Genomic DNA, 27,484 nt, shown 5'->3' with positions numbered 1-27,484 from the left:
TTTTGCCCTTTCCATTAATTCAAAAGAAGAGAGAGGTGTAGAGGAGTTTTTGTAGAAAAAAGAGTTCAAATGTGACCCGGAAAACGGCATTACCGGTAATAGTGAATCTGACTGGAAAAAGAAAGCTCTCCCTGGTGCACCCCGAAAATTCCGCTATTTATAGCAAACCCCCCTCTAACAACATTTCTCCTAACCATCCAATCTTCTTCTTCTCAGATTCTCCACTCAATTTTCTCTTCACTGTAACAGATCTCTTCTTCTTCGTCTTCTTCTTCGCTTTTTTCTGCTCTTTTCACTCCTTTCACTCCTTTTATCTTCTTCTCCCCCCTTTCTTTTCTTTCTTTTTTTTTTTTTCAGACTCCGCGTCTTTTTCTATATTCTTCTCACTTTCTTCTTCAATATACAGAGGAAAACTCCACTTGTACACTTGCATTCTTCGTCGCTGTCTCTTCTCTGCTTCTGTTTGCTTTGCTGAGAATTCTCGAGGTAAGTTTCGTGTTATATTTTTTGGCCTTTTCAAATCGTAATTCGATTTCTCTTGTTTTCTCCTTTTGTGTTTAATTTTTGATCCTTCTATTCCTTGCTGGATCCCTCATTGAGTTGATTGAGAAAACTGGTTGAAAGTGACGGACGACGTGTATTACTTGCTTCGATTTTCTACATATTGTAACGTTTGGTGTCTCTGAGCTGTAGCTCTTTGTTTTGCTCGTCTCAATCTCCTCTTTTCCTTTTTCTATAAATAAATGTGTATGTATGTATTATATATTATGAAGAAGGAAGGTTTCGCATAGTTTGCCGTCCTTTTCTTTTTTTGTTGTATGTGCGATAAATAATAACTATATGCATGCCTATCTTGTGTTAGTGCCTTTTAATATACCTAAACTCTATTTGCAGAACTCGCTAGTGTTTCTAGTTAAAGAGAAAACAAGCCAAAGAACTGGTAGATGAAAATATTGTTTCTAACTTTTATTTTTGAAGATTAGAAAAGATATCAATTTTTTAGTTCTAAAATTTAAAGAACTTGCTTTTAATGATTAAATTCAGATATTATTTTTGGTAAATAGAGAAAAGGCACAGATATGAAAAGAAAAAGAATCAAACAAACTTCGGCTGCATTTGCTTTGGAAAAATTATTTTAGTTTTATTTCTATATTCATATATGTTTAGCTTAAAAACATACGTGGTGGTTAAAATGAAAAAGAATGTTTTCGATAATGAATGTAAAATTGGGACATGAACTTGAAAATAATAAAAAGAAATTAGGACCATATGTGTTAGTTGAGAGTTAAAACACTTTTAGCAAATAAAACTAAAATTATAACATGAATGTGGACTACTTAGTATTTTATAGAATTTGTTTTCATAAACTTAAGAATTATAGACACCCTTCCCAGAATGAAAAATAATTGACCCATACATAGACATATCAACATTAGACATAAACATAAGCATGTGCCGAAAAGAAAAACTTCACAACGTGTATCAAAACAGACCTTATTCCTAGTGTTCTCTGTAGAAATGTAATCTATTTGTACATAAAGTACCGTTCATATGTATATATACGAATTAGTACTTATATATGAATAGAAAATGAAAATTTAAAAATGTTTCTTGTATCATGTAGAAACCTTATTATTTTTCTCTAATTGTTTCATATATGTTTTTTAATACTTTATTTTATTTTCAACAGTCAAACGTATTGTTGTTGCATTGTTTTATTATCAAAGAAATTAGAGAAACCAGTTGGTTTTAGACAATGAAACACAACCTAGTATTTCCGTTCAACCCTTGCTCCATTTTGGCCTCAAAATGATCTTTGAAAAGTTTTTCAAATACTACGTAGTGATTTGATTAAACATCTTATGTCTATGTTGTTTGCTTAACGTTTGCAAACCTCAATTTTCTGTTAATTTGGATTTCTTCTGATCAAGCGTCAAGAAACTAAATGGATGTGGATGAATGAAAATCCTGAGGTGTAGCCTTAAATCATGGTTATAGCACAAACATATATACATGAGAAATTGAGAGATCAACTATCTTTTTTTTTAGTTCAAGTATTTATTCATTGATGTACTTCTGCTTCAGTTTCTTCGGGCAAAAAAGATGCATACCGATGGATATTTGAGTTGCAGGTAAACCAAGAAGGTTACTGTAAATTGTTATCAGTTTGTTCATAGCAGGACCATTCAATATCGTTTCTCTTACTGTAGTTCACTGAAAATAAATAAAGCTTAGATATCTCTGTTTTCATATGGCTAAAAAAATAAGTAGAAGTGGGGTGTGGAGCAAAAAGACCAGAGGTCAAGTAAATTGAGCCTCAGGGTGTAAGTAAGACACATAAACAGAAAAAATGGAACAATCATTCTTATCCGCAGAGAGAAGTAAATAAGGGAAGAAATGGCACTTGTTGAATATTGACCTGATCTGCATTGCACGTTCTGCTGAGTAATTTGCATTAGTTTTTTTTTTTTTCCTTCCTAAGCTTCAAGTTGAAGAGATGTTAATATCGTGATAACTTTCTGGAAAGGAGAGAGAAGTTTGCAATCGAGTTTATTAATTAATTTACCACAAAATGCTAAAGACCTTTGAGTAGTGTTCTTCATTCCAAGTTTATTTTTGATTAGATTTTCCAAACGATGATTACGGTGTTTTATCCCCGCAATTGTGGCCTCTCAAAATTCTGATCTTACTTTGAGAAATTTTTAGAGATATTATCATAATGTTGCTTGCACTGTTTCAGGCATACAATGCGAGGAGAAAATACTACTTATCCGGAAGGAGAAATTAAGATAAGTTTTGGCTATCAATGCAACAGCAGTAAAGGTAGCTCTTGTGAGGCCTCCAATGCTTGTGAAATCCTATCTGGCACTGGTCTCTCAAGGGCCAGCAGTTTTTCTTGTTTGTCTGGTGCTGCATTAAGTGCCAATGCTACATTGGCTAACACAAATATCTGCAATGGAGTGATTGGGGCAGAAATACTTCCCAGTTGGGATTCCCCTAATTCATTTCGTAGGATTCCATCTTCACCAACTCTTTCAAGGTTGGATATATTATCATCGTCTCTCCAAAGCAGTATGTCAAATTTAAGCTGCAGTCCTTCCAGTCCGACTGATGCACCTGAGTATGATTATTTGTTGAAATCCATGAGTGCTCCTTCCAGAAGTGAAGGTTTTCTTAGTGCTATGGAAGTACAAGTGGCAGGTGGCGCTGCTGGTGAGGACAGGGTTCAAGCTGTTTGTTCTGAAGAAAATGGCTGGCTATTTTGTGGTATCTATGATGGCTTTAATGGAAGAGATGCAGCTGATTTTTTGGCAGGAACATTATATGAAACCATCATGTTTTACTTTAATCTATTGAATTTCGAAACAAAGCAGGAGGCTATTAGAACATGTGAAGATTTCAACGTGGATAGATCTTTTCAATGTATTACTGAAGCTAATAATAGTAGCTATCAGAAAATTTCTTCAAGAACTGATAGCACTGAGGTTAATAATTTTACCAAAAAAAATCCATCTCCCAAAGTTGATGTCTCATCTGATTCATTTAGACAAGGGGTGCTTGATAGCCTCCAGCGTGCTTTAAGTCAGGCAGAGAATGACTTCTTATATATGGTAGAGCAGGAAATGGAGGACCGGCCTGACTTAGTTTCTGTAGGTTCTTGTGTTCTGGTCGTGTTTCTTGTTGGAAAGGATTTGTACACGCTCAATTTAGGTGACAGTAGAGCTGTTTTGGCATCATATGGTGAAGAAAATGAAATGAGCTACAGCGGAATGCTGAAAGCTGTTCAACTTACGGACAATCACACTGTTGAAAATGAAGTTGAAAGGAGGAGACTTTTGCACAATCATCCCGATGACCCCATGCCAATTATAGCGGGAAAAGTGAAAGGAAAATTGAAGGTCACACGTGCACTTGGAGTTGGTTACTTGAAAAAGGTAGGTATTGCTTGCAGCTCTTTTTTTCTCCTTTTAAGTTTGATCTTTTTGTTCTACCACATAAAAAATCAATTAAATTATGATCCATGTTTGACCAGTGAATTGACTATTAGATAGCCCACCTTTTGCTTTTGTCAGGAAAAGAAAAAAAAAGCTTTGTCATTTAGGTAACGGTGGTCTAGTGACTTGGTAGTCTTCCACCCTTCCAACTGTTTAGGGCATGAAAGGGAGAATCATTTTTAAATGGTATCCTTATTCATGGGATAAAGAATTTCTTTTAGAAATTGAGCTTAAAGATAGTTGGAATCTACTGCACCACCTAGCGAAGCTACCATGGGAAAATTAGCAGATAAATGGTTCAATGAATAACAACGATCATAATTCTCAACAAAGGTTTCCTGATTCATTTTGACTTAGCAAGATATTATAATAGAGTGAGCAGTATTTATGGCATGCTTCCTTTATGTGGAATGTAACCATTTTAAGGTGCAAAATCAATGTGGGAGTTTTCTTAATAGGATATAAACAAGCTTTTACTTTCCTGCAGAAAAATCTAAATGATGCATTGATGGGTATTCTTCGAGTTCGTAACCTCCAAAGCCCTCCCTATATCTCAACACAGCCATCAGCGAACGTGCATAGAATCTCAAAATCTGATCAGTTCATTATAGTCGCGAGTGATGGTCTATTTGACTTCTTTAGCAATGAGGAGGCAGTAAAGTTGGTCCATTCTTATATTTTGAGCAACCCTTCTGGTGACCCAGCAAAGTTTTTATTAGAGCAGCTTGTGGTGCGAGCTGCTGATTGTGCAGGTAAATAGCTTGATCTCTAATTTATTACTATTCTGAATAGAAGCTTCTGGTTTGGACATTTTTTTAATTAGGATGGGTCTTCTTGGAATGTAATTTATATGGTTGGTTGTTAGACACTATACCCTTATTACACGGGTATATTTTTTTAGTACAATAATAGGAAAATCAGATCGAGTTGTTAATCTGGGTATGGAAAATAGCTGGTTAATCCAATCTTTACTCAATTTGGTTAATCAGTTGCAAATTAAAACTGTGATAATATCTTTCTTTCACGTCTTGCCCGTAAGCAACTTTTGGATATCATCAATACAACCATTTTCTTGCAACTTCAAGGTGTAGAGTAATTTTCATTTTAGTGGCTGTTCCCATTATTTATGATAAAACATCTTGGTTAAATCTATGATAAACAAACTAAGTTACGGTACAATTCTAGTCTTTAGCCATCATTTGTGAGTAACTAGTGATGTTACCTTGACTCTATCTATCTTACATGTTCTGCGTAGTACATAAGGAGATAATTGTGCTATTCTCAACTTCCATGTGTTTCTCATTTCGATATTGAAACAGATCATGATATGAAACTAATTCCAACTTACATGTTCCATATTGAGCTCAGATGTTCATCAAATGAGAAAACATAAAGGTCATGTGGGATGGAATTGATTTCAGAAGCCAATCTCTGAACTCAGACATAAACAGTTAAGCTGTTTGTTTCTCAAAGCCATTGATTTTATTATTGCAGGTTTCAGTATGGAAGAATTGATGAATGTTCCAGCTGGTAGGAGGAGGAAATATCATGATGATGTCACTGTGATTGTGATTATTCTGGGAACAAATCACCGCACGTCAAAGGCATCGACTTGTCTATAAGATTTTTACAGCTGGTTTATCTGTCTAGCAACAGTATTCAATCTATTCCCTGCCTTCTGCCTGTATATATAGCTAAGGTTAGATGCATATCCTCTTGTACAAAAGCTTTTTATTGCCCAATTTTTGCATGGCACTCAATTTTGTCGAAACTTTTTTTTTTTTTTTTCCCTAATAGAAATTAAGCTTATTCCTTTAAAAAGAATGCTCTCAATTTTGCACTCAAGAGGGGTGCACCACCTGCATAGACGTATCTATACCAGATGCTGTTACATTTAAAGGGTATGCAATAAATTGTTCCATTTACTGTCATAATACATCCACTGCATTTAATAATTTCTTATTCAATGCTTCATATTCCATTTTAGTCTCAGTAAATATGCATAATCAAAATATAATTTACTGCATTCTAGTTAATATTGTTCCTACTGTCAATTATTTAACTTCGTGAATTCCGTTTTTACTTTAAAATATAAGAACTATATTTTTACTGTCAAGGTATTCAAGCTTGGACAGAGGGATTTGCAAACAAGTTATATTATAATTATACATATTAAGGCTAATATAACATTGAAACAGTAAATTGATCAGAAATCTGGATAATGAAACAAATAGAAGAAGAGCAGCTATTGACATTAGGTAAAGAGTTTCAGACATCAGGTAATTTTCCTCCCTATGAGCACAAAAAAAAGCACGTATCAAAAGTTTTTTGGAGACAAAAGAGTTGCTAATTGTTCGATCCAGCATTTCCTTGGAAAGCGTGTAAAATTAAGTTGAAGGACGGGTAAAAAATTAAGTGGTCACTATATTTTGGCACTGTAAAATTTTGAGAGAGAATTTTAATACGAATTAGTTATCAAATATTGAAATTTTAAAGACTGAAAACCCAATTGAAACCAAATTAAATTTTGTATGGATAAAAAATAAGATAATTTTAATCTGAACTAGATATCAGATATTGAAATTTTAGAGATTGAAAACCCAAATCTAAACCAAATTAAATTTTGTATGGGTGAAAAATAAGATAACTTAATCAGAGCTAGATATCAGATATTGAAATTTTAGAGACTGAAAACCCAAATTTAACACAAATTAAATTCAATCTAGTTTTAATGTTGTTAGTCCGAACCATTTTAAAGTTTTCCAACCCAAAACAAATAATAAAACTACTTTCCTCCCAGCATTAGAAGCTATGAATCTTTAATTGCTCAAAACAATTAAAGAAAACTGGCAACTTTAACACTCATTATTCCTGCCGAAGTTAAAGAAAATACTTTAAAATGCAATTGAACAAGGAAAGCGATTTCACTGGAGAAAAGAAACTACAGATATGAGATATTAGTTCCGTATCAATCATCTGCTTTCTGTCTTATGCTACACAAACACGTAGCTGCAGAATTTAATTTAACACAACTGTGAGATTGGGAGGAATAGGCCTCGTGGAGAGAATTCCCTCATCTTCTCTGGCAGGATAAAGTGCAAAAAAAGTGCATATTACAGCAAGAAAAGCTATTCAGTTTTCAGCCTCCTTAGTATTATCCTCTTTTGAATCATGTTCCACTTCCCCTTCTTTTTCCTCAACCTTTGGATCTTGGCCCTCTTTAGCATCTCCTGAGATATCCTGCAACTGCAACAAGCTCACATAATTAAGGTACTCGCACTGCTTCTTGTAAGAGTGTTTGATCAGCTTATTAGTTTTAGTACTTCAAATACATAGATCTTTAGCTTCAATGCTTTAAGTTCATTGTGCCTCAAGAAAAGAGTTTAGATTCCTAGGATGTTTTGAAAACATTTGCAAGTTCATGCTTAATTCAATTAGGTGAGAAAATAAATTGTATTAAAATAATAAAATTTTTGATCTCACAAAATTTCATAAATGAAATTACTCCAGTGACATAAGATTTGAGGTCAAATTTTTTAAGGAGAGTCTTATCATCTTCTTGAATTATGTATGGATTTGCAAATGAATTTCACGAAATCTCTAAAATTGTTAAAAACATACCTAAAGATAAAAATTTAATAAAATGAACAAAAATGATAATTATTTACTCAACAAAGTAAAAAATAGTTAAGTTTAACTTTGTTTTCTAGGAAGCATTCTGGTCGAATGTAATAGTCAAAAGAGCTTTTAGCTTCCTAGTTCAATCTCTAAAAGACACTTTTTATTTTGAGCAAAAACCTAACACTTCTAATAGCTATCTAAAGATAAAACCCTTATTTTTAACCAAATGTGTTTTAAGCATCTTTAACCACTAGCGATAATATTTTTAACAAAAATATATTTTAAGCATTTTTGACTTCTAACACTAAACTGAGATATTAGAAGATGGACTTACACCCAAATTCCTGAGGCTAGCAGTAACATCCTCTTGTTGCTGATGGAGAGTATCCTTAAGTTCTTTAAATTCCTACTTCCATAAAGATAAAAATAACATTAATATAGATGAATTTGGAAGGGAAAGAAACTATTGAAGCAGCACTTACTACTCGAAGCTGCTCCACTTCAACATTAAGCGTCTTCTTTAGCTCTGATAGCTCCTGCATAACGTGTAAACAATTATACCAAAATGAAAAACTGAAAAAGTTCTTACATAGTTTTGAGATACCCAAGAAGAAAGCATACTAGCAAGACAAGGACATAGGGGACAAAAGCAAAGAGCACCCCGGTAGTGGAGGACAAGTGAGGTGCAAAATTATTAAGTATAGGATTAATTTTGACTTTGGTTGCATTTTAAGAAAACTATTGAGTTTAGTTAAAATTCCAATTCTATAAAATAATGAGAATACAATATAAACAAAGCTAAATCAAACCAATTTCATGTCCAATTAAAGATACATAGTTTCATCCTTCATCAGTCAGTGGAAATATAAATCATTGTTGTAAAATTAAAAATAAGTATGTTAGTGTAATTATGGAGTAGATAATTAAATCACATACTGAAATTCAACTTATCAAATGATTAATATCTAAAGACATAGTAGAAATAGAAGAGATTTGAATCAAACACAATGTAGCAAAACAAAACACATTAAACTTCAGGAAATTTGAGAAAATAGAGAAATAAGAGAAAGATAAAAAAGAAACCTGGGATAGATAAAATAAGAACAAGGAGAGAGAATAACAGCAGGATAAACAAAAAAAATAAAACCTTAGCAGAAAGTAACTCAGCTCAAAGTCAAAGTCATACTGGCGTATAAGTTAGAATGGCATTAAGAAAACTACAACAACAATGAATACATAGTAAAAAGTTTATAAGTCCTAACTAAACTCAAAATCTACTTAATCTACCTAAGTAGCCTAAACAAGTTGAAGTTATTGAATACTAAGAATAATTAGAAAAATCTTCCTTCAAACTAAAATTGATCCAAATTTAATTTCTCTTCTTTGCAAATAAAATGTGATCTCGAATTTTGTAGTGAAAATGTATAAAATAATTATGGAAAAGATATAAGGTTGGCCAAAGTTGTGATTCTGAAGGACCTTGAGGTCAACTGGTAGAATGAAAACGGAAGGGCTGAATCTGTAGCAACAGTTGAAGGTACTTGTCCGAGAATTTACAAACTCGGCACAAGATATCAGCCTATAGAGATGGCATTCTGTCCAGAATACAGTTAACTCACCATCAAAAGTTGGCCACAGATCAAAGCTATGTTGGACCTTATGCAGTTGGTAAGATTCCAATTATCTAAAATTCCCCAGATCAAGTTGGGGAAAAAATAAGACAAGAAATAACAAGCAAGCTTTGATGCATATCAAAAATGCTTGGTCTGAATAACCAATGTTTATTTGAATAACCAACACTAGTAATTTGCCAAGGCAGTCTTAAATCATAGAGTCAAAATTTTAAACTTCACTATCTTATCTCAAAGGACGACCTGACCAAACCATTTGAATAAAAAAATTCTAATTTACAATGTTGCTGAAGAATATACCAATTTTTTTTTTTAGTGTGATCTTCAATTTAAACTTTTCTACCTTTATTTTTTTCAAGAACAACTAGGATAAATATTACAACAAAAGAAAATAGAGGATTTTGCTAGGTTCAGGTTCAGCAATGTCCCTGCTACTTAAAACAGTTAACATCACAATGCCTTTATCCGGAAGTGCATTAGAATCTGTTAACAATCTGATTCTATGTAAATTTTTACAATGCATAGTCAGAGTATCACTAAACTCAGCAATGCTTCTTTACCTTCAGTTTCTACATAATAGCTCAAATGAGAAGGGGCAAGATGACTTTATTGCAATTTCCGTTTGACTTAGAGTCACATATACACAGTGAAAGAAGTGTATAATCCTAAGATAAAAGTTTGGGAAAGAAACTCTAAAATTCCACACGAGAAGGCACAAAAAACTTCAGCCATTGACTACATTTTATCCCTGTACTAAGAAAAAGACAACCATACAACTGTCACAAGAAAAAAGTGAAGCATTAGAGGATGTTTGAGATTGCTGAAAGAAGCATGCGCCATAAAATAATATATGTTTTAAGTTACTACGAGTATATAGTTTCCTACTTAAAATAAAAGGTTATACGTGTGGATGAAATATATACATTGTTAAATTAAAGGATGTCGAGCATGATTAAATAAATTAGTTACATAAATAAAACAAAAATCTAAAAGGTTAGGCATTGTTTACTTAGTTTTTTCTCTGCAAAAGAGTAAGTAAAAAAACTAACAAGTTTCCTAATGTTTACATTAGCAAAGACTTAAGTTAGAACAACTTGCTTAAGAGGGTTTTTGGGTTTGCTGGCAGCTTAGGTGTTTTAGATCACTTCAAAAAATTAGGATTAGATGTGTTATTTTCTGATCTCTTGAAGTCAGTTATAAGAACTTAGTAAGTAGCATATTCTTTTATGTAATTAAACGGGAAAACGGAGCAAAACTGCTTAAAGCTACTTATAAGCACCAAATAAACAAATATCAAACCCCGTAAAACTACTAAGAAAAGAGCATATAAGCATCCCAAAAATCCTCCTAGAGAGCTATAGCTCCAACATCTGAAGAACATCATTCAAAAGTCCAAAAACTCAAAAAATAAGGTCAATTATCAAACTAAAGGAAATATCACAAAGTTGATCAATTGTCAAACAAAATGAAAATGACAAAAATTGCAAAAAGTGATAACATTGGGGGCAAAAAAAAACAAAGGAAATCGAACCAAAGAAAGCAAGACTCACATCGCGGTAAATCTTAACTTGGGTGTCTAGCTTTGATCTCCAATTTTGCAAATCCTAAGCAAACAAACATCCCCCTTGTGGTCAAATACGAAAAATCCACCAAGTAAAAAATCATCCATAAATTGTCAAACCTGTAAAGACAACAGAATCGATGAGAACAAATAATTTCCTCACCTGCTTCAACCCCTGAATCCGATTAAGCAGCTCAGTCCTCGACTCATTCAATTCCTAGCAATAAATAGATCACACTTTAGAAAAACTTCATCGGACTCTAAATCCTGATTTTAGCTATCAGAATCTTTAAGGAAAAAAAAAAGACATCAGTTAGCCTATACCAAGAAACCCAACAGAATTTTTAAAATTTGATAAAAAAATCTCGAAAATTAAATGAAGATACCGCGAGTTTTGAACCCATGGGAGTTACATTCTCTTTCTTCTGCAATAACAAGCAAAATCACACTGATTATCAGTACCACGGGAAAGTCATAAAATTCCTAAATTAATCCTTACTAATTCAAATCTTCTAAGTTACGAAAGAGTTGAGTGCAAAAAGAAAGTAAAAAAAAGTCTGAAATTGAATATGCAGAGAGAGAGAGAGAGAGAGTACGGGAGCGAGTGGAGCAGGGACGGGAAGAGGAGGAGTAGAATCGGAGGGGTTGGTTGCCATTACTGGAAGTTAAGATTGGACGAGTTGAGTAAATGAAGAGGAATTTGGGGATTTTAACTGGAGCGAAGATTGGATGAGTTGAGTAATGATGGCGGATTTCGGGGTAGAGATCTGAAGCGGAGACGGGCGAATGAAGATATGGAAAAGGGGTAGGTGGAGATTGAACTTGATGATGGAATTGAAGTAGATTTGCAGTGGGGGAGGAAACAAAATTCAATTTTTTGAATTTTGGTGGTTTAGGTTAAGGGCGTGTTTGGGCGGGCAAAAAAGAAATCTCAACTGGGGAACCTCATAATCTCTGTCTCTGTTTCTCCATCTTCTTTTAAACGTTAGATTGGATTGCTCCTTTCTAGAAGTTTCTCTGTAGAGGCGCACGCGTGGGACCCACTTGATGATCGTTTTAAAATCAGAACCGTTAATTCTAAATTGCCTGATAAAATAATTTAGTAAAAAATATTAAATTGTTAATTAACGTCGACAGTATACCTTTTAAATTAAAAAAGTATTATAATAAAAATGAGGAGAAAATAGAAAATTAATTTATAATTATCTCTTGATAATTAATTTTTTATAATTATTGTTGATAATGGAGTATGGAAGGAGGAGGTGTTTCCAATATAATCCAAAATGTCTCACTTTAGTAAGAAACATTGATTGGGTTTTTCCATCATCAAAGTCATAAAACAATAATTTAGTTCTTTCTTTCTCTTTAATTTGACAATGAAAATTAAAATGAGCTTAGAAGGTAAATTATCATGCCCAAAATAAAAAATAATAATATATTAAATTAGAAAACAAAAATAATAATAACAATAATAAAATAAAATTTGTATAAATGGTAAACGTATTTCTTGTATATATTTGTTTCCAAAATATTCTAAGCGAGCGTTCAAAATATATATACATATGTCTTTATAATTATAATATTTATTTTTAACGGCTAAAATAATATTTTAGCTTCTCCAATATTAATTTTTGCTATTAGTTCATATCTCAAATTTTCTATCTACCTTTAAAAAACTTTGGGTTTAGTATATTTCATTTTGTGTCTTTCTCTTTGGGTTTAGTATATTTCAAATTTTCTATCTACCTTTATATTTCATCTCAATTTTGACAAGATATTTCATCTCAACATCATATTTTTCTCTTTTTTTTTTATTTTTTTCTTTTACCTCTAATTATCTATTGATTTCTTTATCTTCCCTTAATCTCGTACTCTTATTTTATGTCCCCTTTTTTCTTTTTCTACCTATTCATTTTTAGGTCTTCATGTAGATTAATTTATAGGTTTGTTCATTTTTGTGTCTAAATTGATCTCTCTCCTTAACTTTTTTTTATCTCATTTTCTATTTGTTTTTATTAACAACATCTCTTTCTCTCTCTCTCTCTATATATGCATACGCCCCCCTTCAACAACAATGTCTCTCTTTTTTTGTCTAGAATATAGATATAGAAATTAGGATATAGACGACACAAAAAGAAAAAGACGAAGAACTATTAAGATATTTTTTCCTAATAGTCCAGTGTTGTTGAGTGTTAATAATGAAATGATAAAGGCTTACTAACTAAATTGAACATGGACCCATACCACAAAAATATGTGATTAATTGATCTTTATATAAGAGTTCGAGGTACAAAACTACTAAAAACTTGAGTTTAAACTTTGAATGCCAGTAATTTGAGTATAAAATACTATTGGCTAGTGGTACTTAAACATGTGCAAAGTGTTACAAATGATATTACAATATGTGGGCGACAAACCTGATGCCAGAGCTCGGCAATGCAACTGTAGCGACCCCGAAAATTAAAAAGGAAATATATAATAATTTAAGTGCGGAAGCAAAATAAAATATTAAGGTTTACATCCCTTACACAATAATTTAAAAGTATTGAACAACATTACGGAATGAATTATCTGAAATAAACACGAGAAATAAGAAAAATAATAGAAAATAGAAAGTATCTAGCATCTACTTGCAATATTCTTACGGATCGGGCTCTGGAACCAGGTGCTCTTGATCTGAAATAGTTAAATAAAGGATAAGGTACACTAACTCAGTAAGAATATGTAACGACCCCGGAAATATTAAAATGAAATGAGTATTTAAATATATCAAATGCGGAAGCGAGATCAAAATTTCAGTTAACATCCCTTACACGAAAAACCAAAAACGTACTTAAAATATAAAAGATTAAACTAACTAAGAGAGAAACTCGAAAATAAAACTATGAGTATGACTACAGAGTCTCTAGGCATCCCCTTCGTCGTCCTCCTGCGGAACGGGCTCGGGAACCACGTCTTCCTGATCTGAAATGGTTAAATAAGGAGTGAGCTACACTAGCTCAGTAAGAACATCACGATATCTCACCGTCACGGAGGTAAAGGTGGGTAGAAAAACACAAAAAGACCAATGGAGCATAATTTACAATAAACTCGTTTATTAACATGAAAACCTTCACCATCCACTTACCTCGGTGGAATTTATGAAAACAATATAAGAAAAATAATAACATTATCATAATTATGGAATAATATAAGCTGTAAAACATAACACTTATCACGCCTCTTGTAATTCAATCATTATACAACATATCCTTTTCTCATTTACCAGCCTACTAGTATCCATGGGGGTCCCTAGGGGTCCCGCTACCCGTTAACCTTTAACATTCATAATCAGTTTCCAGGGCCGTCCCCATACCCCGTCCGGTATGGGCGCCAAAACCATAAACCTCAATACCCCGTCCGGTATGAGGGTGAAACGAGCCGTCCCCATACCCCGTCCGGTATGGGCGCCAAAACCATAAGATCTCCATACCCCGTCCGGCATGTGAGACCACAATCCCGGTAGGGTTCCCTACGGACCTGGTCCGTCCACCATCTCCCAGGATATCTAGTCAAGCTGACCCCATCATACAATTATCAGTCTATACAATGTTTCATTTCCCTTTTCCTCAATAAGCATCATCAATTCACATTTAAACAAGCAAATCGTAATTCATGCCGAACAGACAACATACAGTATCAGTTCTTCAGTCATTCAACCCATAATTAATAAAACAGTAATATATGCATTCGAAACTATAAAATGAACACATCAAACCCCATAATGCATTTAAAGCTATAAAACAGTGTAAAACAGGCCAAATAACAGTAAATCATCAATCACACTAGACTCGGGCTCCATTAGCAACCTTAAGCAATTTCACACATGCGTTAATTCAAGAAATACCGTTTTATCATTTTGAACTTTAATACCGTGATAGGAAATAGGGTGAGGGGTCCTTACCTGTTTTCGGGATCCGAATACGATTCACAGTGCGCCTGCAGGCCGTCCCTAATTTTCCCTGAATTTTTTCCGGGGAACTGAAACACATTAACAGTACCTGCACGTGTTCCAAAAAAAATCCAAATTAGGCCCAGGGCCCTTTTCGGACCAAATCGCAACTCCGGCACGGCGGCTCCGCCGCTGGCGGCGGCGAGTCGCCTCGGGTTGGCTGTTTTCGGCCGTTTTCGGCCGAATTCGGCCACACTCGCATTGGTCCTTGTCAGAAAACAACCCTAGGGCCCTCGGGGGGCCAAAAATCACGGAAAAAATGGAGCTTACCGGCGGCGGCGCTCTCGGGTACGGCGGCTCTCCGGCGAGGTTCGTGTTTTGGTGATTCGGCTTCGGTCAACCTGTAGAGAAAAGAATGGTGATCACAGTGATATAAAAATTGCATCGAACGGAGGCCGGGAAGGACCTCGTCGGAGGCAAAAATCGAGAGGGGTGCGGCGGCGCCGCTGGGTTTCGGCCGCGTATTCCGGCTGTTTGGCCGGGATTTCGGCCTCAATTTGGCCATAGGAGGAATCAGCGGAGAAAAACGAGTCGGGGGTATGAAATTTACCTCGATCGGCGGTCGGAAATTTCCCCGGTGCGGCGGCGGTCGGCCTCTAGTTCGTCTTCTCCGGCGAGCGACGGGCGGCTAGGGTTTGTGGTCTGGTGTGGGGGTTCTATTTATAACCCCTTGCCTTTTGATCACAGCCGTTCATTTCGTTTTAATCTGTGCCGTTCGTTTTTGATTGAATCTGGGCCGTCCGTGCGATTGAATCTGGGCCGTCCGATCGCGCGATTGATCTGGGCCGTCGGATCGCACCCACGCGGATCGCCAACGTGGCTCCTTTTGGAGTGACGCGGTCTTGCCACGTGGCAGGCCCCGGTTGGCCGGGACTGCTGACCGGGCCTGCTGACGTGGCCCCTTTTTTTTTTTTTTCCTCCTTTCCAGGTGCTACAACTCTCCCCCCCATAAAGAAATTTGGTCCCCAAATTTGCCTCATTACTCTTGATCAAACAGATGAGGATATTGGGCCCTAAATTCTGATTCCAGCTCCCAAGTCGCCTCCCTAGGCGTGTGGTTCTGCCACAAGACTTTTACAAATGATATTTCTCGGTTACGGAGTATTCTGCTTTCTCGGTCCGTGATACTGACCGGTACTTCTTCATAAGACAAGTCCTCTCGGAGTGAAAGCGGTTCATGAGCCACGACATGAGAAGGGTCCGGATTGTACTTGCGCAGCATAGATACATGAAACACATTGTGAACCCGGGAGAGCTCAGGGGGCAGTGCAAGTCTGTAGGCAGTGGTACCAATCTTGTCTAAGATTTCAAAGGGTCCAATGTATCTGGGGTTTAATTTTCCCCTTCTGCCGAACCTACTAATTCCCTTGAAGGGGGTGACGTTAAAAAACACCCGGTCACCTTTCTCAAAGGCCAGGTCTCTCCTCCGGGTATCAGCATAGCTCTTCTGCCTACTCTGAGCTGTCTGGATGTTCTTCTTGATCTTAACTATCTTGGACGTGGTTTCTTCCACCAAATCCGGGCCAAACAATCTTCTATCGCCCACTTCCTCCCAACAAATCGGTGACCTGCACGGACGCCCGTATAGCGCCTCGTATGGGGCCATGCCGATGCTTGCTTGGTAACTGTTGTTGTAGGCAAACTCTATAAGGGGTAGATGGTCGTCCCAATGGCCTCCGGAGTCAAGGACACAAGCTCGGAGCATATCCTCCAGCGTACGGATTGTCCTCTCTGATTGTCCATCGGTTTGGGGGTGGAAGGCAGTACTAAGGGACAGCTTTGTTCCCATAGCTTGCTGGAAACTATTCCAGAACCGAGAAGTGAATCTGGGATCCCTGTCGGACACCACTGTTACTGGGACCCCATGCAGTCTGACTATTTCCCGGACATACATTCTTGCCAACTTGTCCAACGAATCAGTCATTCTGATGGCCAGGAAGTGGGAAGACTTAGTAAGTCGGTCAACAATTACCCATATGGCATCGTGTCCCGATCGTGCCTTGGGTAGTCCCGATACGAAGTCCATGGTGATGTGTTCCCACTTCTATTCTGGAATCGGTAAAGGCTGAAGCAACCCCCCTGGGCGTTGATGTTCTGCCTTGACCTGCTGACATACCAAGCACTTAGATACAAAGTCGGCTATATCTCTCTTCATCCCATTCCACCAGAATCGGGGTCGCATAGTTTGGTACATTTTTGTACTTCCTGGATGCATGGCGAACCTTGAACTATGGGACTCTGTCATGATGTCTCTTTTTAATTCATTGTCGTCTGGGACACACATTCTGTCCTTGAAACGAATCAATCCGTCGGCAGAGATATGAAATTCTGAGTTCACTCCCTGTTCTGCATCCTTCTTGCGGTTTACTAGGGCGGGGTCGATTGACTGGGCTTCCTTTATTCTTTGGATTAACTCGGGTTGGACTGCTAGGTGGCTCAAACATGTGGCCCTCTTCAGATCTTGCAGTCGAACCTGCTGCGTAGCCCCAATGGACCTGCATTCCGAAACCATCAGATGGGCTAGGGTGCCTGCACTCTTCCTACTGAGGGCATCGGCTACTACGTTGCCCTTACCTGGATGGTACAGGATGTCACAATCATAGTCCTTGAGGAGTTCCATCCACCTTCTCTGACGCATGTTGAGATCCTTCTGAGTGAAGATGTGCTTCAAGCTCTTATGATCGGTGTAGATCTGAAAGGTCTCTCCATACAAATAATGGCGCCAGATTTTCAAGGCGTGTATGATTGCGGCAAGCTCCAAGTCATGGGTAGGATAGTTCTTCTCATGATTCTTTAGCTGTCTAGACCCATATGCTATAACCTTTCCATGCTGCATCAGGACACAACCCAGGCCCAGATAGGAGGCATCACTATAGACTGTATACCCTCCTGATCCACTCGGTAGAGCCAGCACGGGTGCAGTAGTCAGTCGCTTCTTCAATTCGGAAAAACTCCTTTCGCAGTTCTCATTCTAATCAAACTTTGCATTCTTCTTTGTGAGTCGGGTTAGAGGGGCCGCTAGACTGGAGAACCCTTCGACAAACCGGCGGTAATAACCCGCCATCCCTAGGAAACTGCGAATTTCCTTAACTGTTGTCAGCCTTTCCCAACCAAGTACCGCTTCAACCTTTTCGGGGTTCACCGACACCCCTTCCTTCGATATAACATGTCCTAGGAAGGCGGTTTGCTTGAGCCAAAATCCACACTTGCTCAACTTTGCATACAACTTCTTTTCCTTGAGTACCTGGAGGACTTGGGCAAGATGATGAGCATGTTCTTCTCTACTTTTTGAGTAGACTAAGATATCATCGATGAACACGATGACAAATTTATCCAAAAACTCTCTGAAGATTCTGTTCATTAGATCCATAAAGATGGTCGGGGCGTTGGTTAGCCCAAACGGCATAACCAGGAACTCATAGTGTCCGTACCTGGTTCGGAATGCCGTCTTGGGGATGTCTTCAGCTCTCACCTTCACCTGATGGTAACCTGATCGTAGATCTATTTTAGAAAAGACCTGTGCACCCTGCAACTGATCGAAAAGGTCATCAATCCGGGGGAGAGGGTACTTGTTTTTAATTGTTACCTTGTTTATCCTTCTATAATCAATACACAGTCTCAACGTTCCATCTCCTTTCTTTGCAAAAGTAACCCCGGCACCCCATGGGGAAATGCTGTGTCTAATGAAGCCACTGTTTTGTAGCTCAGTGATTTGTTTCCTTAGCTCTTCCATCTCGATGCGGCTCATTCGGTAAGGAGCTACCGAGATGGGTTGGGTTCCTGGCTGTAAGTCTATGGTGAACTCGACCTCTCTGTCCCCTGGTAGACCGGGCAGTTCATCCGGAAATACGTCTGGAAAGTCTCGGACTACTGGAATCTCTTGGATACAAACTTCCTTCTTGGGTTTACCATGTACCACGTCCGGGTCTGCATCGGCATCCTTCTGGGTAAGGTTGTAAACTCTGCCCTGGATTGGAGGCCTCCCTTGATTCTGGTTCCTAGGGCACTCCCTCGCATAGTGCTGGGCACTGCCGCATATGCGACAGGTGTTGTTGAGGCGGTAGCAGGGTCGGTCCCCATGATCCCTGCCGCAGTACTGGCAGGTCTTCCCACGAGCTGCCCCCATAGCCTGAGGAGGGCCCTGAATGGCAGGCCTGGGTCTCTTACTGGGTTGGACAGGCATGGTAGGCGCTGGCCTGCGGAGCGGGGCTGAAGGTCGGGAACTTCCCGTTAGCTGAGGGCGGGTGTCGAAGCTCCTTTCTATGATCTGCGCCTTTGCCAGGACTGCCGAATATGTCTCGAGCTCCATCACCAACAAGTGCTGTCTGATCGCCGGGCGGAGACCCCACTGGAATTTCCTGGCCTTTCGGCCCTCATCCAACAATGTCTCCGGGGCATGTCGGCCCAGCTCCAGGAACTTGCGGGCATACTCCGACACTGTCATATTACCCTGGACCAACTGAGCAAATTCCATTTCCTTTAAATGTTGGATGTGTTTAGGGAGATACTCCGCATGGAAAGCCGCTAGGAACTGCTCCCAAGTAACTGGTACAGGCAGGGTGGCCCGCTTGAGCTCCCACCAGCGTACTGCTTCCCCTACCAGCATGTAGGAGGCAATGGCAGCCCTCTGCTCAGGAATTACTCCCAAGGTCTCAAAGGCTCTCTCAGTCTCCGCCAGCCAGTATTGGGCCTCTTCGAAAGAGGATCCCCCTGAAAAAGTAGAAGGGTTCAGTCTCCTGTACCTCTCTATGAAGCCGGGGTCGATCAAGGAGGGAGCGGGGTCCCGGGGTAGAGGGACTGGGGCCGGCTGAGGGTGAACTGGGGGACCCTGTGGTGGCGCCTGCTGATGGGGTGGGGGCACTGGAATGTGCTGTGGCGGTACCTGTTGGTACTGTGGCTGTGGTACCGGGTCGTACCGCGGCTGTGGTGCCGGGTGGTACTGCGGAGGAACAGGCTCCTGCCGGGGTGGTTCGGGATCAGCCTGCTGTAACGGGGGCTCAACCTGCGCTAGCGGAGGAGGTCCGGGTAACTCCCTTCTCTCCTCTTGCCTTCGCTGGGCAGCTACGAGAGCTTCCACCATCTCATATAATCTGTCCAAATCCTCCCGAAGCGAATTATCTTGGGCCGCTCGGTTTAGTGGGGGCCTTCCTCTCCTCATTTCTGTGTACCTGCATTTACAAGGAATGGTTGAGTAACGACCAATCGGTGAGTATTTCTTTAAAGGACTATAGTGTAAGGGATGGGTCCGAGGAAACGCGGCTCTGATACCAACTGTAACGACCCCGGAAATATTAAAATGAAATGAGTATTTAAATATATCAAATGCGGAAGCGAGATCAAAATTTCAGTTAACATCCCTTACACGAAAAACCAAAAACGTACTTAAAATATAAAAGATTAAACTAACTAAGAGAGAAACTCGAAAATAAAACTATGAGTATGACTACAGAGTCTCTAGGCATCCCCTTCGTCGTCCTCCTGCGGAACGGGCTCGGGAACCACGTCTTCCTGATCTGAAATGGTTAAATAAGGAGTGAGCTACACTAGCCCAGTAAGAACATCACGATATCTCACCGTCACGGAGGTAAAGGTGGGTAGAAAAACACAAAAAGACCAATGGAGCATAATTTACAATAAACTCGTTTATTAACATGAAAACCTTCACCATCCACTTACCTCGGTGGAATTTATGAAAACAATATAAGAAAAATAATAACATTATCATAATCATGGAATAATATAAGCTGTAAAACATAACACTTATCACGCCTCTTGTAATTCAATCATTATACAACATATCCTTTTCTCATTTACCAGCCTACTAGTATCCATGGGGGTCCCTAGGGGTCCCGCTACCCGTTAACCTTTAACATTCATAATCAGTTTCCAGGGCCGTCCCCATACCCCGTCCGGTATGGGCGCCAAAACCATAAACCTCAATACCCCGTCCGGTATGAGGGTGAAACGGGCCGTCCCCATACCCCGTCCGGTATGGGCGCCAAAACCATAAGATCTCCATACCCCGTCCGGCATGTGAGACCACAATCCCGGTAGGGTTCCCTACGGACCCGGTCCGTCCACCATCTCCCAGGATATCTAGTCAGGCTGACCCCATCATACAATTATCAGTCTATACAATGTTTCATTTCCCTTTTCCTCAATAAGCATCATCAATTCACATTTAAACAAGCAAATCGTAATTCATGCCGAACAGACAACATACAGTATCAGTTCTTCAGTCATTCAACCCATAATTAATAAAACAGTAATATATGCATTCGAAACTATAAAATGAACACATCAAACCCCATAATGCATTTAAAGCTGTAAAACAGTGTAAAACAGGCCAAATAACAGTAAATCATCAATCACACTAGACTCGGGCTCCATTAGCAACCTTAAGCAATTTCACACATGCGTTAATTCAAGAAATACCGTTTTATCATTTTGAACTTTAATACCGTGATAGGAAATAGGGTGAGGGGTCCTTACCTGTTTTCGGGATCCGAATACGATTCACAATGCGCCTGCAGGCCGTCCCTAATTTTCTCTGAATTTTTTCCGGGGAACTGAAACACACTAACAGTACCTGCACGTGTTCCAAAAAAAATCCAAATGAGGCCCAGGGCCCTTTTCGGACCAAATCGCAACTCCGGCACGGCGGCTCCGCCGTGCTCCGGCGACGGCGCCGCCGCTGGCGGCGGCGAGTCGCCTCGGGTTGGCTGTTTTCGGCCGTTTTCGGCCGAATTCGGCCACACACGCATTGGTCCTTGTCAGAAAACAACCCTAGGGCCCTCGGGGGGCCAAAAATCACAGAAAAAACGGAGCTTACCGGCGGCGGCGCTCTCGGGTACGGCGGCTCTCCGGCGAGGTTCGTGTTTTGGTGATTCGGCTTCGGTCAACCTGTAGAGAAAAGAATGGTGATCACGGTGATATAAAAATTGCATCGAACGGAGGCCGGGAAGGACCTTGTCGGAGGCAAAAACCGAGAGGGGCGCGGCGGCGCCGCTGGGTTTCGGCCGCGTATTCCGGCCGTTTGGCCGGGATTTCGGCCTCAATTTGGCCATAGGAGGAATCAGCGGAGAAAAACGAGTCGGGGGTATGAAATTTACCTCGATCGGCGGTCGGAAATTTCCCCGGTGCGGCGGCGGTCGGCCTCTGGTTCGTCTTCTCCGGCGAGCGGCGGGCAGCTAGGGTTTGTGGTCTGGTGTGGGGGTTCTATTTATAACCCCTTGCCTTTTGATCACAGCCGTTCATTTCGTTTTAATCTGTGCCGTTCGTTTTTGATTGAATCTGGGCCGTCCGTGCGATTGAATCTGGGCCGTCCGATCGCGCGATTGATCTGGGCCGTCGGATCGCACCCACGCGGATCGCCAACGTGGCTCCTTTTGGAGTGACGCGGTCTTGCCACGTGGCAGGCCCCGGTTGGCCGGGACTGCTGACCGGGCCTGCTAACGTGGCTGCTGACGTGGCCCCCTTTTTTTTTTTTTTTTTTTTTTCCTCCTTTCCGGGTGCTACAGAATATCACACTATATCACCGGCACAGAAGCAAATGTTGGTATAAAATCAAAACAACTAATGGAGCACTAAATTTAGCAAATTCGTTTATTAATCATAGAACCATTTACCGTTCACTTACCGTAGTGGAATTTATGAAAACAATCTATAGAGACAATAATACATACAAATCATAACTTCATGAACATCCAGCAACATAGAACATATCATAAATTCATATCCATTAACAATAAACTAAATCATATCTGTTTTTTATTTCACCAGCCTATTAGTATCCATGGGGGTTCAGAGGGATGTTCCCTCTACACGTGAACCCTTTCATTTAACAATCTCAATTACAGGGTCGTCCTCATACCCCGTCAGATGTGAGCGCCAAATTACCAAGTCTCTATACCCCATCTGGTATGAGACAACGTTCACGGTAGGGTTCCCTATGTACTCGGTCCATCCATCATCTCTCAGGATATCTAGTAACACTATCATTCCATCTGTTCATTTGATCATACCCATTTTCTAATTTTTCTTTAGTCTCTATTACCCAATCAAACATAATCACATAAACAAATAAACATACATCCGGTAATGCAATCATATTTCAAATCCCAAATCAAACAGTAGTCAGGTAAGACAATAATACATGCATTTAAACCATAAAATAAATAAATCAGATACTATTATATTTTTAAATTGTAAAATAAATCAACAGAGAACAATATCCGGTTCAGGCTCCATAAGCAATCTGTAATTAGTTATACACATATATTTAACTTATACAAAATATCATATTATTATTTATTTAAACTTCAATTTTATGATAGAGAATAGGGTGAGGGGTCCTTACTCGATTTGATGTCAAAAAGCTAAACGGTTTATTGCGTTTACGGGTAGCCCCTGAATTCCATGAATTTTTCTCCGGGAACTGAAACGCGCTTATAGTACCTACAAATATTCTAAATAAACCAAAAATCAATCACAGGGCCCGCTCGGCCGATTTTGCATCGATTCCTGCGAGCACAACGCTAAAGGGCCTCAGTGGGCCGAAAAAGTACGAAACATCGAAACTCACCTGCGGCGGGGCTCTCCAATGCGGCGGCTCCTCCGGCTCACGTTGTGGTTGGGTGTTTCGTTTCGGTCAACCTGTAGAGAAGAAAACAGTGATCACAATGGTGGAAAAATTACATGAAACGGGAATCGAAAATGGCCTTATAAGAAGCAGTTTGTGAAATTTTTCGCAGCGGCGCCGCCGGGCTTCGTCAATATTTTCCAGCCAATTGGCTGGTTCTTTCACTCTAATTTGGCCATGAGTGGGTTTAAAATTAAATTTCGTGCAAAAAAAATTTTTTTTTACCTTTTTTGACAGTCAGAAAGGGTTCCGATGCGGCGGCGGATGCCGGCGGTCGACTCCCCGATGGCTGTGTTATCTTCTCCAATGAGGAGTTCTGGCGACTAGGGTTAGGGTTCGGCGCAGATGGGGTTATTTATGTCTATTCGCTTTTGATTTGAACTGTCTATTGCATTTGATCTATACTGTCCGATCGCGATTAAATAGGAAATGAATCTGAAACGTTCATCGTGATCCAATCTGGACCATCCATCGCGATTCACTCTAGGCTGTCCATGCGCGTGGGAACGGACCTCAGTCGTTCGATCTTGCGCACGCCAATCGCCTACGTGGCTTCCCCCGCGTGGCCTCCCGCGTCAGCGCCTCTGCCACTTGGCGCGTCCTAGTTGGTCGGAGGTTGCTGACTGCAAGCATCTGACGTGGCAAATTTTTTCTAAATTGAGTTTTGACCCCCTGGTTTCTGATTTTTCTTTTAAAAATACCCAATGAACCCAATTTTTTACCCATTTTTCTCAAAATTATTTTTAATTTAATCATCTGTAAATTTTACTCCATTTTTTATTAAAATAAAATATAATAAAGTAAATAAATAATTATATTTATTAATTTTTAATAATCGATTTTAATTTTTTGGGGTATTTTTAGGTATGTGACGAGTGTTTTCGATTTTCACATGAAAAATTTAAGAAATTCGGTACCATTAGGAGGCGTAGTAGATAGTGCGACGTCTCAAAATACTGATGCGAGTAAGGATCCCTTACCCTATTCTCCGTTACGATAAATTAAGACTTAATGATGTATAATTTGTACTTTTGTAAAAAAATTAGAAAACTCTAAAAATAATTACAGGTCATCAGTGAAGTTGGAACTGGTTAGTTTACGATTATCCTTATAATACCCTTGATTAATTAATTTTAATGTAATTAAAATTAGCGTATAAATATAAAAAATTAAAAAGAGTGAAAATTTAGGTTCTCGAGATATTTTTGAAAAAAAAATTAGAAACTGAAGGTTAAAATACAATTTAGAAAAATTGTGTCACGTAGGACGCCTAGTCAGCAGACTCGACGAACCGGAGCGCACCACGTGGCAAGGGACACTGACACAGTACCACGCAGGAGGCCACACTGGTGATCTGCGTGCCCGTAATCGGACAATCCAGATTTATTTCTGTGCGCACGGACGGTCCGGATCCGTTTACTCCTCAGACGCAATTGGACGGTCACAATTAAATGCAATGAACAATTCAAATCTACTTCTTATTTAAATACGATCGGACGACTCATATCAAATTGCGATGAATAGTCCAGATTTACTTTCTATTTAAACGTGATCGGACGGTTTAGATCAAACGCGATAAACAGCTCAAAGTAAAAGGAGACATATATAAATGACTCTCTTCACACCAAACTCTAACCCTAGCCACCAGACCCCCCTTCCCCCCGGGAGAATAAGACTCAGTCGCTGAGAAGGAAGCCAACTACCGCCGCGACCGCGCCGGAGCCATTTCCAACCGCCAAAAGAGGTAAAAAAAATTTCATTTTCTTGAAATTTGATTTTAAACACCTTCATGGCTAATCAGAGCAAAAGGATCGACGGATTGGCCAAAAATTGCGGGCAAAACTCGATGACACTACTGCAGAAAAAGAAAAAATTGCCTCCAATGAGGGATGATATCTTTGGTAATTTGGTGCTCATACCGGACGGGGTACGGGGACGACCTGTTTCACCCTCATACCGGATGGGGTATTGAGGGATGGTATTTTTTGGCACTCATATTAGACGGAGTATGAGAACGACCCGTTAATTGAAAATGTTAAAAAATAGTTCACGCGTAGTGGGAATATCTCTATAGACCCCCATGAATACCAGTAGGCTGATAAAAGGGAAGGTTGTTATTCCGACTGATTGTATATGAAATTATGGTATGTGTTATGTTATTGACTCTATAGGTTGTTTTTGGAAATCTTGCTACGGTAAGTATGCAATAAATGATTTTATTTATGACAAACGAATTTACTTAAATTAAGAGCTCTACTAGTTGTTTTGATTATTTCTACAAACTTTCATTTTTGTGTCGGTGAGTAGTGTGATATTCTTACTGGGCTAGTGTAGTTCATTCTTTCATTAATCATTTTAGATCAAAATGACCAGGATCCAGAGCCCGATCCGCAAGAAGGTTGCGAGTAGGATGCCCAGTTGCTTATTTTTTGTTTATTTCTTTAATTTTTTGTTATTTTTTTAAAAGGATTATTTTTATAATTCTATTAGGTAATCTGAATTATTGTGTAAGGAATGTAAACCCTAACTATTTATTTCATTTCCGCACTAAATTTATAATTTATTAACTTTGGAGTTTTTGGAGTCGTTACAGTCCTAATTTTCTATTTATTTTTCTGTAATGCCCTACTTGCTTGTTATTATATAGTGCATGTTCTTAATTTGTAGTTTCTGTAGTCTTATCGATTTATTTAATTTATTCGGTTATCTGGTTACTCGATCCATTGTTATGACAAACTATATCATCTACATAAATATCGTCTAATTGATCGGTAAATATAATATGAGATATTGGTATGCGTTTGTTTATGATTTTGTTAATGAAAATCTTTATGTGAAAGACTTATTAGGTACTTAAAGAAAGAGTGGACATGTCCGGTACATAAGAAACTCTATCGTGAACGTTATCTCAATCGAACAGGATTGGAAAGTTCCTTACCGAAAAAGTTTGGGAGATATGGTTTACTCTCATACCGGACGAGATATTGAGGAGATGGAATATTTAGCACTAATTACCAGACGGGGTACAAGAACGACCGATTAATTATTTAAATTGGATATTGGGTTCATGAGTAAAGGGACATCCTCATGGACCCTTCAGGGGTACCAGTAAACAAGTAAGAAATGAAAGTTATCATCTTTTGTTCTCTTATGCATGAAAATAAAAAACGGTATGAATATGGATTTTTATAGTTTATTTTTGGAAAACTTATTACGGTAAATATAGAATAAACGAGTTTTTTTAATATTAAATAAATTTACTCAAATTAAGGGTTCAATTAGTTATTTTTCTATTCCATTAGTCATTTCAGATTAAGAAGACCAAAATTCAGATCCCGATAAGTAAGAGAATTATGAATAATTCACCACCCGGACTCTCTTTAAGTACTAATGAATGTTGTTTTAAAATGTTTATTTATTCGTTTTTCTTTTTATTTCTTTAATTTTTTAGAAAAAAATATTCTTATAAGCCTATTGAGTATTTTAAATTATTATGTAAATAATATAAATCATAACTCTATTTTTTACTTCCTATTAAAATTATAAATTTATTTTTTTAAAAAAAATTGGATCTTTACGAATGATACTATACTATTCTTATTAGAGAAAAAAAATACAAATTAAAAGAAGATATAAAAACTACTTTTGTATTTTAAAGATGTTGTCTAAATAGTACTTAGTCATTATAATAAATGTTGTTATAAAAATTTATTTTCAAATATTAAGTAAAATAAAATAAAATTTTATCCATTTATTACCATTTTTTGTTCTTTAAATATAATATACTTTAAGCAGCAAGAGAGATAAATCGTTTCCTAAAAAGATCAAATCGAGTACTAAATCCCTTTCACCATTTAGGGAGGCATCGACAAGGATATTGTTGTCATTTTGCAAACCGCAGAAGAAATAGCGATGGGTCACGGCCATTGGTGGGTCCATTTTGGTCCCACCTGAAAATAATTGATCATCACTAATTTTAATTTAATAAAATCCACAAGTTAAGAATAATGAATCGCCGCAACCCCTGTCTCAAGCCTTTTTATA

General features: G+C 38.5%; 2 protein-coding genes across 7 annotated transcripts; one reads left to right on the top strand and one right to left on the bottom strand.

Annotated features, from left to right (window-relative positions):
* Window positions 1-101: 101 nt before the first annotated feature.
* LOC110819988 (Protein phosphatase 2C family protein) lies at window positions 102-26,636 on the top strand. Of its 6 annotated transcripts, none has more exons than XR_015818024.1 (6): window positions 102-486; window positions 2,086-2,132; window positions 2,741-3,935; window positions 4,483-4,747; window positions 5,490-5,694; window positions 26,281-26,636. XR_015818024.1 is itself a non-coding variant. In XM_022049347.2 (6 exons), exons 3-6 carry the CDS (start codon window positions 2,104-2,106, stop codon window positions 5,615-5,617), a joined length of 1,617 nt encoding a protein of 538 aa, XP_021905039.1. In that variant the 5' UTR covers window positions 102-242; window positions 407-486; window positions 2,086-2,103; the 3' UTR covers window positions 5,618-5,785. The 6 variants fall into 6 exon arrangements, 4 of the variants coding, with proteins under 4 accessions (XP_021905039.1, XP_021905041.1, XP_021905038.1 ...); XR_015818023.1 differs by lacking the exon at window positions 26,281-26,636 and adding an exon at window positions 5,793-5,929; XM_022049347.2 differs by lacking the exon at window positions 26,281-26,636 and having other exon boundaries at window positions 102-242; window positions 407-486; window positions 5,490-5,785.
* On the bottom strand, window positions 6,901-11,775 carry LOC110819938 (uveal autoantigen with coiled-coil/ankyrin). Its single transcript, XM_022049292.2, has 7 exons — window positions 11,405-11,775; window positions 11,195-11,233; window positions 10,972-11,025; window positions 10,798-10,851; window positions 8,099-8,152; window positions 7,951-8,022; window positions 6,901-7,241 (listed from the first exon to the last, which is right to left on the bottom strand). The coding sequence occupies exons 1-7, from the start codon at window positions 11,462-11,464 to the stop codon at window positions 7,128-7,130; spliced, it is 447 nt and encodes a 148-aa protein (XP_021904984.1). The 5' UTR covers window positions 11,465-11,775; the 3' UTR covers window positions 6,901-7,127.
* Window positions 26,637-27,484: the final 848 nt, after the last annotated feature.

Source organism: Carica papaya, chromosome 3, assembly GCF_054855325.1.
Source record: "Carica papaya isolate Zhongbai chromosome 3, ASM5485532v1, whole genome shotgun sequence".
Taxonomy (NCBI): Eukaryota; Viridiplantae; Streptophyta; class Magnoliopsida; order Brassicales; family Caricaceae; genus Carica; species Carica papaya.
Note: the sequence above shows the minus strand (reverse complement) of the source record. Positions and strands in the feature narration are given on the sequence as shown.

Excerpts from the sequence above, each read along its gene's own strand:
- LOC110819988 (XM_022049347.2), top strand. The coding sequence starts at position 2,104 with ATGCATACCGATGGATATTTGAGTTGCAG. Across the intron at positions 2,133-2,740 it reads GATGGATATTTGAGTTGCAG|GCATACAATGCGAGGAGAAA; the intron begins GTAAACCAAGAA and ends GCACTGTTTCAG. Across the intron at positions 3,936-4,482 it reads GAGTTGGTTACTTGAAAAAG|AAAAATCTAAATGATGCATT; the intron begins GTAGGTATTGCT and ends ACTTTCCTGCAG.
- LOC110819938 (XM_022049292.2), bottom strand. The coding sequence starts at position 11,464 with ATGGCAACCAACCCCTCCGATTCTACTCCTCCTCTTCCCGTCCCTGCT. Across the intron at positions 11,026-11,194 it reads CCATGGGTTCAAAACTCGCG|GAATTGAATGAGTCGAGGAC; the intron begins GTATCTTCATTT and ends ATTTATTGCTAG. Across the intron at positions 8,153-10,797 it reads AAGTTAAGATTTACCGCGAT|GAGCTATCAGAGCTAAAGAA; the intron begins GTGAGTCTTGCT and ends CACGTTATGCAG.